The following is a 20,123-nucleotide window of genomic DNA, read 5'->3' as shown; positions in this document are numbered from 1 at the left end:
TTTAAAATCATTTATTCACAATTTCCATCATTTACTTATATTGTTAATATCTATTATTCATTTAATGACATTTAATAATTTAATTCCATTATAATGTTTCTCAAACATAAAGCATGCTGTGGTTGCTTCTAAATATAATAATTACTGAGTACAGAGGAATAACACCTGAGTCCTCAGGAATGGCAACGCATGGGGGGGGGTATCATGGGCGAAACAGTATACTCTGTTATGTTCATGGTACTGCTTTCCATCTTTCCATCAGGTGGGCCGTCAGCTTGTTTGCCATTCTAAGTTGTATAAAAAAAAAAGTTTGCAATATTTTAAAATTACATATGTCTAAAGAACTAGAGGCACGGCAACTGTTAGAAAACCTTGCGGTCAAAAAGTTACTAGGCTAAAGGTATTTATTACAATTATTTATTTATTTATTCTTTATTAACAACATTACAAAAAAATGTTTTGTACAAAAGGTGTACTTAATGCTACATATTCTCTCACAGTCAAATTTTGGAAAAACAATTTTAATTATGCGGTGAAAAAAATTAAAAATTCTTGTGGATAAATAGTTAGACGTATCTATATTGACTCGGAAATTATATAATATATATACACATTGTTATATGTATTTACAAGGTGTCTATGTCGGTCCACTGTTACTGTCACGTGACACGACGACACGCCGCCGTCTCGTCGGAACTGCTCGGTCCAGAAAGTACAGCTCGTCTGTAAGCACAAATAATACTGCATCACCACATAATAATGAATAATAATAAATAAATAAATCTCTTTATTTTCAGGTATATACCATATATATACCACCATTTATAACATATTTATAACATATTTGAATGTAATATTAGTATAAAGAAAATATTAATATTTTCTTTAATATAAATATTAATATTTTAAGTTGGCGTGAATTTACAGGGTACAGAGGAATAACATCCGAGTCCTCAGGAATGGCAACGCATGGGGGCTATCATGGGCGAAACAGTGTACTCTGTTATGTCCATGGTACTGCTCATGTCTATAGGCGACGGTTGCCACTTTCCATCAGGTGGGCGGTCAGCTTGTTTGCCATTCTAAGTTGTATAAAAAAAGACCCGTTTTTCAGGCTCGACGTTATCTATATAATCTAAGATATAAAATTGTAAATAATTAATTGGAGGGTAATTTATTGGAGTACATAAACCTGAGAGCCACTGAACACTCTTCTCGTACAACTAAACTCTTTTCTATATCATTCGGTAACAATAATGTGTCATATAATAATCCAATGTACAGAATGTGCAAATTGTACAATGACACTGATTGTAAATCGGATATTGACATATTCCATCAGAAATTTTCATTGTATCGAAGCACTTTACATACATTGATAACCTAATAGTTTATAAGCACAGTTTGGTAGTTTTGTTTTTGATTCTTGTTTTGTATGTAGTTTTTATCATTCATTCTTTTTTGTATTAAAAATCAACCTATTCTGTTTCACCTCTGTGAATGTTGAGTACAACTATAATTGGACTGCAGACTTATAATGCTATTGTCGTATTCTATTGTTAAAAGTTTTGTTTGTAATCTGTTGTTGTACCACAAAAATAAATAAATAAATAAGATATAATGATTTTAATATTTTTCTTAATTTTTTGAGATAACATACAATAATTGGGCCCACAATGCATTATTTACAGAATTAGGATTAGCAGATAAACGAACCTCAGTCGAAGCTCATGCTCATGTCGGCCATGTTGGTGACGTCAGCGGCGCCCGTAACGTCAGCGGAGGCGGGCGCGGCGGCGGGCGTGGCCGGCGCCGCGGGAGAGATGTTCAGCTCCGGGAAAGGGAACTGGGGTATTTCTTCATCTGTACAATTAAAAAATAGTTTTGTAAAAAAAATAGTACAACTTGTTTGATGTTTGCATAAGAGAAAGTAAGATTAATATAGTTAAAGAAGTCGCGTTGCTTCTGGGGCCTTTTTACAACTAGCTAAGAATTTAACGCTGGTAAATAGACCGAGTACTCTCTTGAGGGTACGTATTAATCATCGGTTTAGTTCACTAGCGGAGTACTTTATAAATAGTTAATTAGAAGCATTGAAAAATGTTAAATTGTTTTTAAAAATTGATATATAATTGCTACGTGGCTGTACGTGTGAATAGTAAGAGCCGTGTGCGTTTTGAAAATAATATGAATATTTTGAAAAAATTGCTCAGTCTTATAATTAGTAACTAAATTAGTAAAATTGCGTATTGCTAACATGCGGGTTTTAGAAGTAGGAAAAAATAATAAAATTGATCACTTTTAGATGGCGTATCATAAAGCATGTATCACTTTTAAAATTAATCCTTTAGGATCACAACTATGAAAACCGAATTTAACTTGGTGTAGCAGTTTTTGTGTGATGCCGAAGCAAATGTATTGCTTTGATTTCTGTTGCTCTTATTAAGATGGCTTGGGTATTGGATGGCATGTTTGCTTGGGTACCTCTGTCCCATTCGTGTTTCTACCATGAAACAGTTGTGTTTGCATGGCTGTGTTTCGGTTTGAAGGGTGGGATATGGCGGTAATTTACAGGGTACACAGGAATAATACCCAGGAGGAGTCTTCAGGAATGACAACATATGAGGGGTATCATGGGCGAAACAGTATACCCTGTTATGTCCATGGTACTGCTCATGTACACTTTCCATTAGGTGGGCCGTCAGTTTGTATGCCATTCTAAGTTGTATAAAACAAATCATATGAATGTGTGCCGCGTAGCGCGGTGGTGCGGTGCGGCGGTGGTGGTGCGGTGGTGCGGTGCTGACCGGGCGCGTGGTCGTCGTGCAGGCGGTCGAGCACGGCGTCGAGCAGCGCGTGCGCGACCACGTCGTCGGGGTCGGCGGCGAGCGCGCGGTGCAGCGCGCGCGCGGCGGCGCGGCGGCGGCCCAGCAGCGCCAGGCACAGGCCGCGCGCGGCGTGCGAGCGGCCGCGCGCCGGCCGCCGCGCCAGCGCGCGCGCGTGCCAGCCCAGCGCCTCGCCCGCCGCGCCCAGCGCGCGCCACGCGTGCCCCAGCGCGTCCAGCGTCGGCGCCCAGCGCGCGCCCACCTGCGCCGACGACACGCAACATGAGGGCGGAAAGGGATTGTTACTAATGGACACTGAGAATCCCGTTGCTAGCAATATACCCAACCAGGTCGACATCCTCGCGGCTGTCCCTGGAAACTATCATGGTTAATTCCTGATGAATTCATCATGATGGGCTAACTAGCCTGTTTTCATTCTCATCTATCACCCTTCACTGGTGCTCCGCCAGCGTATACCGTTAGCGCAGGCGGGGTTACCATACCATTTTCATCAAAAAAAAAAAAATGTCACTCCTCATTATACACCCGGAACATACAGAACAAGTACACACTACTACTACACGTATTGCTAGCAATATACCTTTTCACGTAATCCCACCTAGAAATAGTACATTCCTGCAACGGCCAGCAACTAATCTCACTCTCACGTATGTGTGCCTCGGCTACGCCTCGGCCCACATTTACACGTTCGTCCATCAATGCCTAATTGTAGCCAAGGTTTATATAGTATTTTTCTCAAATAATGCGCGGAAATCAATTTTACTTTTTAAGTTCAATGACGAATAACGAACAATAATAATTTTTCACGCGCCATAATGTTCCTTTGTTTTTTTTTTCAATAAACAGCTTTCTATTTGTAAGCCAATTCGAAATTTAAATAAAACCTTTTAGGAGGTAACTATACCTCCTTGGTAGACATGTTTCGAAGTAAAAGGTCATTCCATTTTTAAATTACAAAACAGTTATGAATTTACATATTAATATATCTTGCCGCAAAACACGACAGATATGGCCTTTCATACAAATTTTACCGGCCGCTGCCCGCATGTATCTGGCCAGTACAGCAATTCTGATTTATCTTGAAGAAGATTGTCAAAATAATGCTCAAATTTCCAAGCATGTTTGAGCAAGCAATTTACTAACAATTACATCTATAAAGAGGAAAATGTATGATCACTAATGAATTCTAAGGATTCGATTGCAATATACCATATCAAATCTCCATATCAAGAAAACCATCGTAATTAATTCTCACTGAATACTTGTTATTTTTCACTAGTTCCCCACCTGTATATACCAACAGTACAGGCATGATTACTATTATATTTTCACCCATAAAAAAAACTAAGTCTGTAAATGTACATTAACAGAACCCTAAAATTGTTAACAATAAGTATAACAATATGCCATGTACATAACCATGTTGTGAAATGTGTGAAATAATTGAATTTGTAAAAAATATTTTTATGTAATGTACGTACCTATATTTGTGCAATAAATTATTTGGATTCGAATTTAGATCTATCTTTTCCTCAACATACAAATAGAAACAAACATGTGACACATGTTCAAAATAAAACTGGTTTAGTTTGTCGGCGGTGAGGCGCACCTCGTCGACGGGCCGGTCGCCGCGCGCGGCGTCGAGTGCCCGGGTGAGCAGCGCGCGCGCGGCGCGGTAGTCGCCGGCCGCGAAGGCCGCCACGCCCGCCTCGTGCGCCACGTGCGGCTCCTGCACGCAGCGCACCACGCACTCCCACCGGCCCTTGTTCTCCGCCTCCGCCTCCTCCTGCGCCTCCTCCGCCTCCTCCGCCTCCACCGCCTGCCCCGCCTGCCGCGCGCCGCGCCCCGCGTCCGGCCCAGCCTGCTCCGCCGTCTGCATCCACATCCACACACTCACACACGTGTACATACCAATACGTACAGTCCAGATATTTGTCTAAAAAAACTTACGCCAGCACCACGCTACACCGATACTTGGTCGCCGATCATCCGCGACTAAACGCTAATATATGCCCGAAGATCGACGACCTAAAATATGTCACATGTGGCGGCTACATTTGGCCGCATAAATCAATTAACCAGCGCTATTAATCTTTTTTTAATAGTAAGCAACGCGGACCATCTACTATATCGTAAAAAAATACATGCAATACAGCGTTGCCAAAGTATGCCGAAGAATCTTCAGTCGAAGGAAGATCGACTGGAGATCAGCACGGGAATAACCAAGCAGGCACCAAATATAAAAGTTCTACGACGTCACATCGAAAAATGACCAATTCTGCAGTGACGAACATAACAAATTTAATGTATTCGCGTTCCGTCGCGGATGATCGGCAATCAAAGATTAACTAAAAATAGCGTCAACCCAAGAATCTGAGGGCCTACCATAAATTATTTTCCGAAATTTCGGGCACAAACGAAATAGAAATTTGATGCTAAAATTACATAATACATGTCGTTTAAAATTATTAAAAATGTTAAAATATCATTCCTCTGGACTATTAGGATAGGATTTAAGATGAACGAAATGTTAAGCTCCATTTACTGGGTCGATTTTGGTACGAACAAAAACACGAAATTGAGCCCGAAAATTCGGGATTTCGTTTCATGGTAGACTACCTGTTTTTATCATATAATTAAATTTTATTGAATAAATGTAACGAAATGAAAGTGCTCACATGTAGGCCTGCGTGCAGGGCGGCGGCGCGCGCGAGGAACTTGGCGCACATGGGCGGGTTGTTGAGCAGCGAGCACTCCACGCCCACGTACAGCGGCGGCACGTGGCAGCCGCTCATCAGCTGGCTCGCCTGACACACATTGCTCAATGTGAAAAAGACTCTATTTTCCGGGCTTAGCCTTTCATTTGGGTCGTTGTACGTATGAGTCGTGGCTAGTACAGCCAACCTAGCTCCGCCCAGAAGCGCAGAAGCTTCCTAGGTTCTTCACAGGCCTCACGGAGCGACCTCACCGTTCCGAGGATTTCTAAACGTTGATGGGTCACAGCTTCACATTCCAGGATTACGTCAGCAGCCGTTTCTTCGGCGTCGAAACAGCCTCGACACAGAGGGCTGTCTGTGGCTCCTATTGTGTATATATGTTTGTTTAATGGACAATGGCCCGTTATTGTCCCTGTCATTATTTTGACATACATTGCTAATGACACCACTGTCCACTCACGTACTTTAACGTGTCATCACTTGTGGAGATTGTCACGACAAACAGACAAGAGCAAGAGAAAGAAAATTAAAAAAATATTGTATCAAGTCAGCTATCTAAAACGGTAAAGATAGGCATTCTTCTGAGGAAAAATTTGAGTGAGATGTTAATGGGTTGTTAAGGCGTAAGACCCGTCTGTCAAAATAAATTTTAAAATTTATAATGGCTAAATAATATGCAATACGAACGAAGTCCCCATATGATCCCAGCATAGAATGGGACAACCTTTCTTTTCCCATGGGTGTCGTAAGAGGAAACTAAGCGAACTGACCACGAGATGGGCAACAATGTCCCTCTAAAAACCAACTGTGTTTGCGAATCCACCTGCCAAGAGTGGCAACTACTGGCAAAATTCCCCTTATAGAGGAGGTCTATGCACAGCAGTGGGCAGTTAACGGCTGATTTAATAATAATAAAATGTAAAATGATTTTTTCGAAAACTAATAATAATGAAATTTTTTTAAGTGATTATTAAAAGGCCCTAATACAGAATACATCTCATTTTCAAAACCTCTGCTACCTACAAAGGAAGTTGAGGAGATAGGGGATTAAATGCTAATGTGCTCCTGAGACCCCTTCTTACTTCCCTGGGAAGAAAGACCTATTTCAGATGGTCAAGAAAGACATTTGAAATAAAGAGAGAGCAAGTGTCAGTGTGATCTCCGCAGCTAACCTTGAAGTATGCGGCCATGGCCTGGTCGTGCTCGTTATCCGCGGCGAAGCTGTGTCCGTAGGCGAGCCACACGCAGCCCGCGCCCGGCTCCAGCGTCTTCGCCTTGCTCAGGTAGCGCCGCGCCAACTCGCTTTTACCTAAACATATACATGTTCAAACTCTAATTATATTTCTTCTTCTTTTTTTTAAATGGCATCCACTATAGAGACAACGATGATTTTCTGTCAATGTCAAGGTTATAGAAAAGTTAGTATCTTTCAATAAAATAAATATTAATATTAAAATACTCAAGGTAAATAAATAAAAAAAAATCGTATTCAATGGCATTTGTCAACTGTTGCCATTTTTTTTATACAACTTAGAATGGCAAACAAACTGACGGCCCACCTGATGGAAAGTGGTAACCGTCGCCTATAGACATGAGCAGTACCATGGACATAACAGAGTATACTGTTTCGCCCAAGATACCCCCGATGCGTTGCCATTCCTGAGGACTCGGGTGTTATTCCTCTGTACCCAGTAAATTCACGCCATATCCCACCCTTCAAACCGAAACACAAGACATGCAAACACAACTGCTTCACGGTAGAAACACGAATGCGATAGAGGTACCCAAGCAATCGACTTTTGTACAAAGTCTCCCTCTGGTGACTATTGTAGTATACATAACAAATGGCATGCTCACATCTCGTCTAGTGTTCAAGAAATGTATTTTTTTTTTATTAATATTTACACAATTCTATAATTTAATAATTTATTTCCTATTATTTCTACTGAAGTGGTAATTTTTCTCTACACCATTGGTAACTGTTTTTTGACTCATGACACATACTTCATCAAGCATGGATAGAGTTTAAAATCCAACAGCAAGGGTTTTTTTTTTTAATGGATGATAATGGAATGGTTATCCCGCCTGTGCTATCGGTATACACTAGCGAAGTACCAGTGATCGATGATAAATGAGGATGAAGCAGGTCAGTTAGCTCATCGTGACGAATTCAACAGGAATTGTTCACGATGGTTTCCAGGGGGAACCACTTGGAGGTCAACCTAATAGCGCATATTGCTAGCAATGGGGCTGTCAAACTCCATTACTAACAATCCCTTTCCCTCAACAGCAAGGAGTTAGGCTGCATGAGTCAAATAATATTGACTATGGAGATACAAGATCACTATAGATTGGCTATTTGGTTTTTTAGATTTTGGGGGTAAGCTAATTCCATGTTAGCTTATGAGTCACTCACCGATGAGGTAATAATAGCAGCCGACCGCGAACCAGGAGGTCCATTCTTGCGGGTACGCGTCTACGAGCTCGTGCGCGAAAGCGAACAGCTCAGCGCTGCGGCGCAGCTCCACCAGGCACGCCACGCGCTCGGCCGCCGCGCCCCACGGCTCCTGCAGCGCGGCCAGCGCTTCCCGCCAGCGGCCGCCCGCCGCGAGCCGCCGCGCTCGACCCACGCTCGCTTCCAGCGTGCGCGAGCGCACCTCCTCCACTTCCGCCTCCACGCCCGCTTCCGTACTCGCACCGCCGCCCGTATCAGCGCCCGGCGGATGCTTTCAAAATACGTGTTACTGTATATTTATGTTTTTTTTTTTTTATGTATAACAACAACAGTAATAGATAATATACTAAAACATCATCAGAGTAGCAAATTTGAATAATTCGCGTCCCGTCGCGAATTTACCAAATGTGGTGTCAGCCCAAATTTGTTTTTATCATATATTTAGATTTTATTGAATAAATGTAGCGAAATTATGGCGCATAGCCGAGATAATGATGATGAATATTATAATTGTAATTTTTTTTCCTTTATTTGTTACCTGTTTTTTTGTAACGTCTTAACAATTTAACCATCAGAGGGAGACTTTGTACAAAAGTCGATTGCTTGGGTACCTCTGTCCCATTCGTATTTCAACCGTGAAGCAGTTGTGTTTGCATAGCTGTGTTCATGGGCGAAACAGTATACTCTGTTATGTCCATAGTACTGCTCATGTCTATAGGCGACGGTTACCACTTTCCATCAGCTTGCGTGCCATTCTAAGTTGTATAAAAAAAATTACTATAAAATTTGGGATAAATTTACTATACGAGTATGACATGTAGAAAGTTATAGGCTGTTTTTTAGGTTAGTGATCATATCTCGGTTACGCGGACGAAGTCACGGGTGAAAGCTAGTGAGTTAATAATTTCAAGATTTTTTCAAAAGAAATACGATAATCATGTACATACAGTTCCACTAGAAGGAGGCAAGGGCTCAGGCGTGTACCGCAGCGCCCTCTCGCGGTACGCCAGCCGCACCAGAGCGCCCTCTGCTACGCCCAATTGCGAGCTCACCGGTAGAGACGAAATTAGCTCCAATTCTGTATTAATATATATATGTATATTATATATAGTGGAATTATAATAAGAAGGAGTCTAATTTTCTGACGCGTTGCGATTTCATAAAAGGTAGTTTTATACATTCTTCACAGAAAATTGGAATAACAAAATGTTATTATTAAAATAATGTTGTTTCAAACGATGCGGTGTAATCTACGTCGAAACGTTGGCAATAAAGCCGGTATGTAGGTAATATTTACCTGCAAACATTTTACATGGCGTTAAATCCAGATACTGTATTTAAAATATGTGTAAACAACGCTTAAAATTAACAATTGTTAATTAGCTGAAATATACGGCACTACAAACCTCATCAATTTTTCCGTAACACATTGCAATAGTTGATTTTTAATATCGATGCATCATACCACGGCATTCCTAAGAATTAATATATCATAGCCCATATACATACATTAAGTATTGTTCCAGTTTTCAAAGCTAAACATCAGAACAGAAGTCATGTACGCAGAGAACAGTGTGAAAACAGTATGCGTGCATTAACCTTGCGCGGGCGTGAGCGCGTGCTGGTCGAGCAGCAGGTCGAGCGCCTCGTAGCTGGCGCAGTCGGCCCGCAGCGCCGCCGCCAGCGCCTCGGCCGCCGCCTCGCGCCGCTCCAGCGCCGACAGCGCGCGCGCCTGCCACACCAGCACGCCCGCCAGCGCACGCTGCCGCACACGCCGCCCGACATCGTATTATTATTAGCCAAACAAATACATTTGGCTTTATGGAAAACCACAAATGACAATAAAGCCATGAACAATCAGATGTTATAGATAGATAGATAGATACTCTTTATTGTTTCCTCCAAAAGATTACAACAGTAAACTTATTATAAATACAAACAATCACAAGAAATAATCACAATGAGAAAACAATGGGCGACCTTATCGCTAAGAGCATTTCATAATACATTACATTTAGATTATTTAAATTTAGAATGTAGATTGTGTCTATACTTTGCTTTAAAAATATTTTTTTTTGCTTTACCTGTCACGTAATTAATAAACATAATTTCCTTTTTATAAAACCAATTTTTTTATTTCATGAGGGTTTTATAAAATTTTGCACACATATTTTTTAAAAAGGATTTTTCTAGATTAAACTGGGATCAAGGGATAACAGATTCTAAGTGAACCAGGTAGTAATGGACAGCCAATCTTTATAAATAAATAAAAGTGAGAGTAAGTTTGTTTATTTGTTAACTTGTAGCACCTTAATGGCTTAACCAATTACTATGAAATTTGGTATACATACCTTATGGAATGAAGAAGGATATAGAAGCTATTAGAATCGTAAATATATCCCAATTACGTGGAAAAAGTCACAGGTAAATGCTAGTATAGAATAAAACTATTCAACATCGTACATTGTGTGTTTGATCTGTATTCCGTGGTTCCAGTAGTGCTGGATCACACTCGTCCATCATGTTGAGCGCCGTCGCAGGCTCCTTGGCCGCGAGATACGCTCGCATCACTACTCCGAGACATAACAAATGCCTCCTGAAAAGATAATACTATATTTCCTATACTGTAATATAATCATCATACCAATCGCCTTATCTAAGCTAGGATGATGTCAGAACCCAAGAAGACCTGAATTAATGTAGTAATACCATCAAAAAGCCACAATAATTATAACAGATGTGTTTCTGAAAGTCAAAATTAAAATGTGGTATATATTTCATTATACATGATCCACAAATGGTCTACTTAATTTGTTTTTCAACAAACTCCCAATATTCACACATACAAAGTTGCAGGTAAAAGCTATATCCTAAGGGACAATCTAAATAAATGAATAATTAACTTTCATCTTGTTTAGACATGTTTCGAATACACTATCAGGACTTAACGTGATGAAAAATTTTTGTAGATAAATAGTACTTACATACTTCCCTCTTTCTGTACTATATCTAATTACCAAATACTTTACAATCAGAATAATTAAGAAAAACTTACCTATGTAGTGCCCTTGATGTCACAGCATGGGCAGCTCTGTGGAGTTCACCTCGAGCCAGCATAGCGCTGGCCAACAGCCAGATGTCATCCCCGCTGGCTTGTCCCATGCCACTGCATGCAGCTGCAGCCACATCAGCCCAAAACAATGCACTTGTCCACTGTCCCTGATTAAAATGGGTATTTAAATTCAATTAATTTGTTCAAAAACAATTTGTCCCATGGTTCCGGCATGGAATAAGCCTCTCTTTACCACGGGTGTTGTAAGAAGTGGCTAAGGGAGGGCGAGCAGATGGGCAGCAGTGTCACTCTTAAAACATCTCCAAAGCCTAACTGCAGTTGCCAATCTGTCTACCAAGCATAACAACTATTGGCAAAATCTCTAAGGGAGAGGCTTATATTTAGCAGTGGGCAAGTTAAAATGGCAGAGTTCAAGGCTGATATGATAAATAAATTCATAAACATTAGATGTCTTGTATTCAATAGTCAGTAGGTAGATAGATGAAAAAAAAAATGTTATGGAAATATAATACTTCATATATCCATTTTATTTTATATACAACACAAACTATCCTCTTGTGCAAGTAATGTCTTGCATTACTCCTCTTTTTAGTAAACTCAACCTGTTAAGAAACTTCATAACAATGTATAGCAAAGTTGCAAGTATTTACTAGCATATTCAAACTTTAATTATAAAATAAGCTGCATACAATTTACCACCAAAAACTTTGTATCTATTTCGTTAAATTTTTCAAATACATTTTCATCATCAAAAACCAACTTTTTAATGACAGCTTTGTAAACATTATTGTGTTTAATGTTTTTGTTCATTAGCAGAGAACTTTTTAAATAACTGTCAGAAACATTGAAAAATGTGCAATAGTTATTAAAAATTAACAGATAATTGTAAAATTTCCATATTATATATATCAGTAAGCTAAAGTTATAGACATTGTTACCAGTCTACATCAACTCTATAGAGCAACCTCATTATTTATATAATATACTCTTTTTTAACATTAATATTGGCAGAGAATTGCCATCACTGTAGAAGCCATAATATTTAATAACAAAGAAGAAAAACAAAAATGCAGCTCATTTGGACCACCATAAAATGGGCTATATTCAGTTATATATTGGGCAATATTGTATATAACTCCATAAGATGTAAACAATTTAGTACCAAAATTATTTTTTTATTCTTTTCAATATAGATTGAAAGTTATTTGCAACTTTAACTATGCTTCTTAAGATTATTTTTTTATCTGTATATATTAAATATCCTACGCTATACTGCTTATTGTAATTTTAGTATGAAAGTTTATAAAGATGTTTAGGTGTTTATTACACAATCATTTTCAAAGGCTGAACAGTTTCAAATAAAATTTGGCACACAGATGTATTATACACTGGACTAATATTTAGGGTTCTTTTTATACTTATTCAAGTATGTAAAGGCACGGAAACAGCTATTATTTTAAAAGTGAAAATTCGTTTTGGAGATCTAAAGGCAAAACCCAGTTATGAAATATGTCATACACATGCAATATCTTGAATGGAAGACATTGGCAAGTCAGATGAACAAAATTGCAATCACAATACATTCCAATTTAATATGTGCAAATATTATTAATGCTATGGTCACTTACTAATTCAGAGTATTGCTTTACGAGGGATCTCATAAAATCGATATTTAAGCATTCTGTAGTGGCTGCAGACACCGATTTGGCCATTATAGTAATATTTAAGAATATAAAAATCCCTGCTTTTAATTATTATAAAAAATAATAAAGAATTTCGTTAAAGACTATTATTTCGCGCCGGTAAACAAATGAAAATTAGAATTTTTTGACAACTTGACGTCTGACATTGATATAGGAAAGAATAAATAATACCACAGAATAAATAATAGTACAAAAGATATTACTTTGTAGTGATTAGACTATTTTAAGTCTGTACATGGTTTTAAACCAAATAGATATTCAACTGTCTTTTCGTTATTTAACCATTTTATGTTAAACAGTCATAGACGCCCCATGTTAAATTAATAACCATTAACAGAATTTAAGTAACGGAAAAGGATTTTTTTTTATAAATGGTCTATTAAAGTGTGTAATATAAGTTATTATTAAAAATATGTTTTGGGTAAATAAGGTATTTAAGATAAGAAAGAAAAGTAGGTACCTATCTTTGACTATAACAAAAGTCACAATATGAAAAAAGTCACCCATGCTGTCAACTGACAATTTGAATTTTGATCACGGAAAGAAAAAGGTTATAAACAGAAAAAAGTAATGCAATATTGAGATTTAATATCTGTTTATTTTTAACGTTTACACAAGTATTATAAAAGGTGATTGAGAATTTACTGGTCGTCTTGCCTTTTATCTTATTGCCTTTGTATTTACTCATTGGAATTTTAAATATCGGTTCTTGTGCAGTCGGCTACCTCAAAAAAGCAACGTGTCCTAGGTTAGGCCGTAAGCGAATCATGTTAGTACCATACTTGGAATAACATGAATGAAAGGAAAATGTGCAAATTCTACAATTTGAACGTGCCTGATCGACGATCTGGAGAGGGTAGTGGTTTGCAGAACCACGGCCACAACGAGGAGGATGAACGGACCACTGACGAAGCGATCCCGCCGCCAGTGCCTCCACACGAGCACAAACTCGAGTATAGCTATTGGATGTGGTTTTCACGACGGCCGCCCGCCCGTGAACTTTCCGCCTCCACCTCTGGTTATGGCCAGGTATTATTCTTTAAATAACTCCCTGTTTATTACTTACACCACATCTGATCTTTAAACATATTGTAGGCATTCCACTAATATTCCATTGATGTGCAAGGGTCTGAGAACCATAAGTGGATATGACTTGCTATTATTGTGCTGGCCAGGTATTATAGAGTTATACTTATTCTATGACTATAAATTTATAATATCTATTTACAAAAGTTTTATAGTTATAATATTTACTTAATTATATAATTATTTGGTCACATCAGTCTCTTGTTCAACATACCTTTAGACACAAAATCCTTTTTGTGCAATTTTTTTCTCACCAGTTATTTATAATTTTTATAATAAAAAGATGAATAAGGTCATTCATGACCAGTTAAGTTGCTATTATTTAAACATTTTCCTATAATGTGAAAGAATAAATACAAATTATTTATTTCTTATAGTTTTTATATGAAATATACTGGTGATATTTTTAAAAGGTTTTCTTGTAAATACCTATTTTTTCAGTTCTCCGATACTCACTGCTGGTTTTCACTAAAATTTTTGTCAGTTCTCGACTATAAAAAAATCATTAATGTATATAAAAGTATTTTTATAACATAAGGTACAAAATAAATAAATAATAATGAATACAAATTACATTTACAATGCATAGAATGGACAAATATAACCATATTCTGTTACTACTGGTATTATTTGCATGAATTAACATTTTTTAAGCACACATGCACATGGCCTAAATTTCTTCAGCCTATAAATCATCATCAACACTCATTGGTTATTAAATTACACACAGGAATGTGTGTAATGTATTGAACTTGTTTTTTAAAATAATAACTTCTGTCAGCATTTATAAGCACTCTTATTACAGTTTTTAGCAAAATTGTCTGAGAACCAGCAGTGTTCGGTGAACCAGCTCATTGATCCTATAGTAACTTTAAGCTTGACTGTAAGTGGGTAGAATTCTTTTATTACATCCCTTCTGTGACATACTTCAACTAGAAACAAATCTGAATTACTCAACTCTATTTTAAGGTCAATTTATGATGACACAGTCATAATACAATGTTACTGGCTCCTTTTCATGTTTATTATATCATTTATATTTAAATTGGGGCAATAAAGGAACATAAAATAGTGCTAGAGGAGCATCTTATTAATATAATAGAATTGTAACTGGACAATGTGTGTACAAGAAAGAAAAAAATCTGTGTTAGGAGTTTTAATATGAGCAATAGAAGCCAAACAATAATTTTCAGGATTTTTTTTTTTATGTTTGTTCTAGTATTATACAAATACTACAGCATCAAATTGTATATGATTTTCACTGTTGCATTCCTTAAGGTCTAACTTAATATTTTTTTTTGGGGTGAAAATGGAATAGTAACCTTGCCTGCGCTAACGGGATATGCTGGCGGAGCACCAGTGTATGTAGGTGATAGATGAGAATGAAAAACAGGCCAGTTAGCCCATCATGATGAATTCATCAGGAATTAATCATGATAATTTTTTTTATACAACTTAGAATGGCAAACAAGCTGACAGCCCACCTGATGGAAAGTGGTAACCGTCGCCTATAGACACGAGCAGTACCATCGACATAACAGAGTATACTGTTTCGCCCACGATACCCCCCATACGTTGCCATTCCTGAGGACTCAGGTGTTATTCCTCTGTACCCAGTAAATTCACGCTATATCCCACCCTTCAAACCGAAACACAGCCATGCAAATACAACTGTTTCATGGTAGAAACACAAATGGGACATAGGTACCCAAGCAATCGACTTTTGTACAAAGTCTCCCTCTGGTAGTCTGGTCTTTCCAGGGGGAACCGCGAGGAGGTCGACCTGGTTGGGTATATTGGGCTAGCAATGGGATTCTTAGTCTCCATTACTAATAATCCCTTTCCCCCCAAACTTAAAAACTGTTGTTTGTTGATATGGTTTATTTTCATATGCCATTTAGAAGTGATCTATTTAATTTATTATCCTACTTTTGAGATGCGGGTCTAAAGTTAGTTTTGAAGTATACTTGTAATTCTGTACCTGTTTGCATTGACTGTGACCTGTGCCCAGAAGTGGAATTTTATAGCTTCTCATACATAGAAATATCAAGTTCTTCATTATTGTATCTTTGTTATGCTGCTAAGACTGTTTATTTTTTTATATTTTGGAATGAGATAAACAATAAACATTTTTATTCACCGAAAAAATTTGGATTATACAGGCGTTACGTCTGGTGGGTCGGGTGGCGAGCGTGGAGCAGTGGTGGGGGCTGTACACGCACCTGGCGCGGCCGGCGGACCTGCCACCTCTCTCCGACCTTCACCTCTTCAAGCTCGGCATCAAGCCTATGTGGGAGGACCCCGCCAATGTTAACGGAGGGAAATGGGTAAGCTCTTTTTTATACAACTTAGAATGACAAACAAGTTGAGTCACCAATGGGAAACTTTGTACAAAAGTTCTCTTCTTGGGTTCCAATTCCAAGTTCTAGTCTTGTCCCACTCGTGATTATACCAGTATATCATAATTAGACCAGAATTTGACACGGCATTAAACGAATTAAAGAATGAAAGCAAGGTTAGGTTACATGTGAAAAACAAAATGCAGTATAGTCTTATATAGATGTGGATACATGGACAAAGACGCGAAAAGAAAAAAAAATGCTTGAAGCATTTGAAATGTGGCCATGGAGGAGAATGGAAGGATAAGCTGGACAGAAAAAGTAATGAATTAAGAAGTCTTGAAAAGGGTGAATGAGAAAAGAACAATAATTAAAACAATAGCAAAAAGAATAGAAGAGGCAAAATGCTGGGCCACCTTATAGAACATGATGATTTTTTAAAGAGCGTAGTAGAAAGTAAAATAGACAGCAAAATGGGAAGAGGAAGACTTTGATATCGCTGTAATTTCAATGCCATATCCAAACTCTCTAATTGAAATGCAGCAAGCACAACTGCTTTTTAGAAAAAAACATGAGAGGGACAGGCTGGCTGGTTGGCTTTTCAGCTTTGCCATCTATTTAGTAAAAATAATACCAATATTCTTATGTTATCACGACATAGAGTTACAGAAATGAAGATATATTAACTTGGTCACATTCACCTTAGTGAGCAACTCTTATGAGTCTGCATGCATGGTTATCTTTCGTAAACAAACGTCATTTTTACCCATACAAGTGTGTTTGTACTTTTTTACTCAAGAATAGGCTGTGAGATCAGCTCTAATGAGGTACAGGAAGTAGTCATATTGAAATAAATTGTAAGTTATGCATATACAGCCTATATTTTCTAATTTATGTAGGTCCCGGAATAGAATAGGTCACACCTTGCTTTCTCGTGGATGTCATAAAAGGCGACTAAGGGAGCTTATGGTGAAGGGATGAGCAGCATTGTCCCAGCGTGGCAACTAGTGGCCCCCCCCCCCCCCTTCCATGTTCAGCAGTGGACAGTTAAGGCTGATACAATATTTTGTAAACCGGTTATGTAGGTGGTGCGACTCCGGAAAGCGCAGACGGGGCGTGCGTGGGAAGATCTCTGCATGGCGATGCTGGGCGAACAATTCATGGTGGGGCCTGAGCTGTGCGGGGTCGTGCTCTCGGTACGCTTTCAGGTTAGTGCATTTGTACTATTTATTATGTTCTATTGGTGTGAAATGCTGATGTGATTTGAAAGGCGTTTAGAGACCAAAGTAATGTATAAATAATAAAAATCTATTGGAGTCAAGCAGGATCATGGGATGGACTGCTGTCCATCTCTCTTTCTCTCTCTTAAAACATCACTCAATGCTAATAATGATTGCCAATCTGCCTGTCATGCGTAGAAACGACTGGCAAAATTAATGAGGAAGGCCTGTGTGGACAGTGGACAGCTAACGGTTTAGATTAATAATTGTGATTATGGTTTATTAGAGGGATTTGTTAAAAGTCTCTGCACGCAAGTTATCAAAATTGTAATGTTGTCCATTTTGTATGTATTTCTCTTATTTAATAGGAGTAGAACTCTGTTTTGAACAACATAGGTGGATGCCATAGATAGAGTATATTTTGATGTACATAGACAAATATGAAATGTGTATCAAAGTCATGTTTTCCTACTACATTGTATCTGTAGTAGTGACTGTAATGTGATGTGGTGTGGTGTGGTGTGATGTGGTGTGGTGTGTGTGGCAGGAGGACCACCTGGCGGTGTGGCACCGGACGGCGTCGGACACGGCGGCGGCGGCGCGCGTGCGGGACGCGCTGCGCCGCATCCTGCAGCTGCCGCCGTCGGTGCCGGTGGAGTACAAGGCGCACGGCGACTGCCTGCGGGCCACCGCGTCGCGCGCCGCCGACGCCGAGCCGTCGCCGCCGCCGCCCGCCGAGCCGCGCTCGTAGCGCCGCGCCCGCGCCCGCCCCCGCACCCGCCCCCGCACCGCCTGCACCCGAGCCCGGCCGCGCACCCTTTGACGATTCTCAGTTCAATATTTCGCAATGTTCGGACACAGGGGGACTGTTGGCGGAGCTGCTCCGTTAACTGAAATTATTATGTGCCGCTGTCGAGCTGTACGTTTTCGAATATTTACACAGAATTCGTGGCAAAATTATAACGAGTTTTTAGTTTTGTGAGAATATATACCTACGAGCAATAAAAGCTTTCCTATTATCAGTAAAAAGTAGCCTTCTAAGCGATTTTGGGGTTGTATATAAAGTCGAGTCCCAGTTTGTATGCAGCTTCTGTCGGTTTTTCATCAACAATAAATATTACTTTTGTAATTTGTATATGATCTTCCAAATAGTAGTAAAATGTCAATCACCCCCCCCCCCCCCCCCAACTAGTCAAGTATGATGAATTCAGAACTATACCTGTACAATACAATAGACTATTTACAACCAAGGACCAGTCATAAGTTGTGGATCGCATCGCTCTCACCAGTCACGTTAGTTCCGGGGCGATGTACATATAGTCAAATTCAGTGAAGAAATTTGTTAAATGCGAGGTTAGTGAGAAGCGACGCGCCGCGGCCGAACGCCTGTATCGACCCTGTGTACAGTGAAAAATATCTTGAATACTGAAAATAAAAAAGATCAGTTTTTTTATTCTCTAGTTCTTTTTCTTTACAATATCCTAAAATGGCCAATTGACACTCCTATAATAAAGTCTAACTAGATAAAGATAAATATATATTTATTTAACAAAGTATGTTTGAATAAGCACAGAATTTATCATTGATTCCTACATAAGGTTGAACCTGTCCTGTAGGACTAACTCTTAAAATGGCTAACAATCTGACGGTCCATCTGATGTAAAGTTGTAACCATGGCCTATAGACTTGAACAGCACCATAGACATTACAGATTAACGTGTGTCGTCCATGATACTTTTCAAGCATTGCCATTCCTCAAGACTAAGATATGCCTTTGCACTCTAATTTCACATGTCATATTCCACCCCTCAAACCGAAAAATAACCATGCAAATTGCTTCACTGCAGAAACACGGATCGGACAGAGGTACCCAAGCCACTTTTATGGTCTCCCTCGGGTAAAAATCTCGCCATTATAATCTAAGATGGATCGCCAATATAATCTTAGATAAGATGGAACAGTTGGGTCAATATACCTAGTCATCAATCACGCACATTTTTTTCAGACCATTATTATTTATCAAAAGAAGCCTGGCTCTTTAAAAAAAAGCACACGTTTCTTGAACCTATAACTATAGCTGAAAGTAGGCGTATTTAAAGAGCGGCCGAGTTATCCATGCCCATCTTAGGATGTTAGCAGTTTCACAAAGACATGTCTGGTTACATATGCCAATTTTTAAGTTTTAAGCCTCCCCCTGGAAAATAATTGAAAATCTTTTTTTTTTATACAACTTAGAATGGCAAACAAGCTGACGGCCCACCCGATGGAAAGTGGTAACCGTCGCCTATAGACATGAGCAGTGTACCATGGACAAACAGAGTATACTATTTCGCCCATGATACCCCCCATGCGTTGCCATCCCTGAGGACTCAGGTGTTATTCCTCTGTACCTAGTAAATATATTCCACCCTTCAAACCGAAACACAGCCATGCAAACATAACTGCTTTACGGTTTAAAACGCGAATGGGACAAAGGCACTTAAGCAATCGACTTTTGTACAAAGTCTGTAAATACAGTAATTTTTTCGTCCTTTACTCTTGAGTGGGCACGGCTAAAGTGATCCCCTGGGTGGAAAGGGATTGTTAGCAATGCGGATTATTAGTCCCATTGCTAACAAAATACTGTAACAGGTTGACCTATCCATGGTCCCCCCTGAAAACCATCGTGCTATATTCCAAGTGTA

At 39.0% G+C, this 20,123-nt stretch overlaps 2 protein-coding genes across 2 annotated transcripts; one reads left to right on the top strand and one right to left on the bottom strand.

The window, feature by feature from the left end:
- Positions 1–413: 413 nt before the first annotated feature.
- LOC113519258 (cell division cycle protein 16 homolog) lies at positions 414–12,917 on the bottom strand. Its single transcript, XM_052902200.1, has 12 exons — positions 12,720–12,917; positions 11,074–11,237; positions 10,482–10,614; positions 9,618–9,780; positions 8,966–9,096; positions 7,980–8,289; positions 6,736–6,872; positions 5,525–5,653; positions 4,456–4,719; positions 2,808–3,087; positions 1,717–1,863; positions 414–723 (listed from the first exon to the last, which is right to left on the bottom strand). The coding sequence occupies exons 1-11, from the start codon at positions 12,801–12,803 to the stop codon at positions 1,718–1,720; spliced, it is 1,941 nt and encodes a 646-aa protein (XP_052758160.1). The 5' UTR covers positions 12,804–12,917; the 3' UTR covers positions 414–723; position 1,717.
- Positions 12,918–13,298: 381 nt separating this feature from the next.
- Positions 13,299–18,337, top strand: LOC113514105 (eukaryotic translation initiation factor 4E type 2). The gene is made up of 5 exons (XM_052902198.1): positions 13,299–13,423; positions 13,512–13,823; positions 16,043–16,207; positions 17,305–17,427; positions 17,987–18,337. Exons 2-5 carry the CDS (start codon positions 13,587–13,589, stop codon positions 18,188–18,190), a joined length of 729 nt encoding a protein of 242 aa, XP_052758158.1. The 5' UTR covers positions 13,299–13,423; positions 13,512–13,586; the 3' UTR covers positions 18,191–18,337.
- The last annotated feature ends 1,786 nt before the right edge of the window (positions 18,338–20,123 follow it).

This window comes from Galleria mellonella, unplaced genomic scaffold, assembly GCF_026898425.1.
Source record: "Galleria mellonella isolate WM207_F2 unplaced genomic scaffold, CSIRO_AGI_GalMel_v1 utg874, whole genome shotgun sequence".
Lineage (NCBI taxonomy): Eukaryota > Metazoa > Arthropoda > Insecta > Lepidoptera > Pyralidae > Galleria > Galleria mellonella.
Note: the sequence above shows the minus strand (reverse complement) of the source record. Positions and strands in the feature narration are given on the sequence as shown.

Bases quoted from the DNA above. Each gene is read 5' to 3' on its own strand.
- LOC113519258 (XM_052902200.1), bottom strand. From the start codon at position 12,803: ATGGCCAAATCGGTGTCTGCAGCCACTACAGAATGCTTAAATATCGAT. The intron at 6,873-7,979 runs GTGAGTGACTCA...GTATATGTTTAG, and splicing joins CTGCTATTATTACCTCATCG to GTAAAAGCGAGTTGGCGCGG. The intron at 5,654-6,735 runs GTTAGCTGCGGA...AATGTGTGTCAG, and splicing joins CCATGGCCGCATACTTCAAG to GCGAGCCAGCTGATGAGCGG.
- LOC113514105 (XM_052902198.1), top strand. From the start codon at position 13,587: ATGAATGAAAGGAAAATGTGCAAATTCTACAATTTGAACGTGCCTGAT. The intron at 13,824-16,042 runs GTATTATTCTTT...TGGATTATACAG, and splicing joins CCACCTCTGGTTATGGCCAG to GCGTTACGTCTGGTGGGTCG. The intron at 17,428-17,986 runs GTTAGTGCATTT...TGTGTGTGGCAG, and splicing joins TGCTCTCGGTACGCTTTCAG to GAGGACCACCTGGCGGTGTG.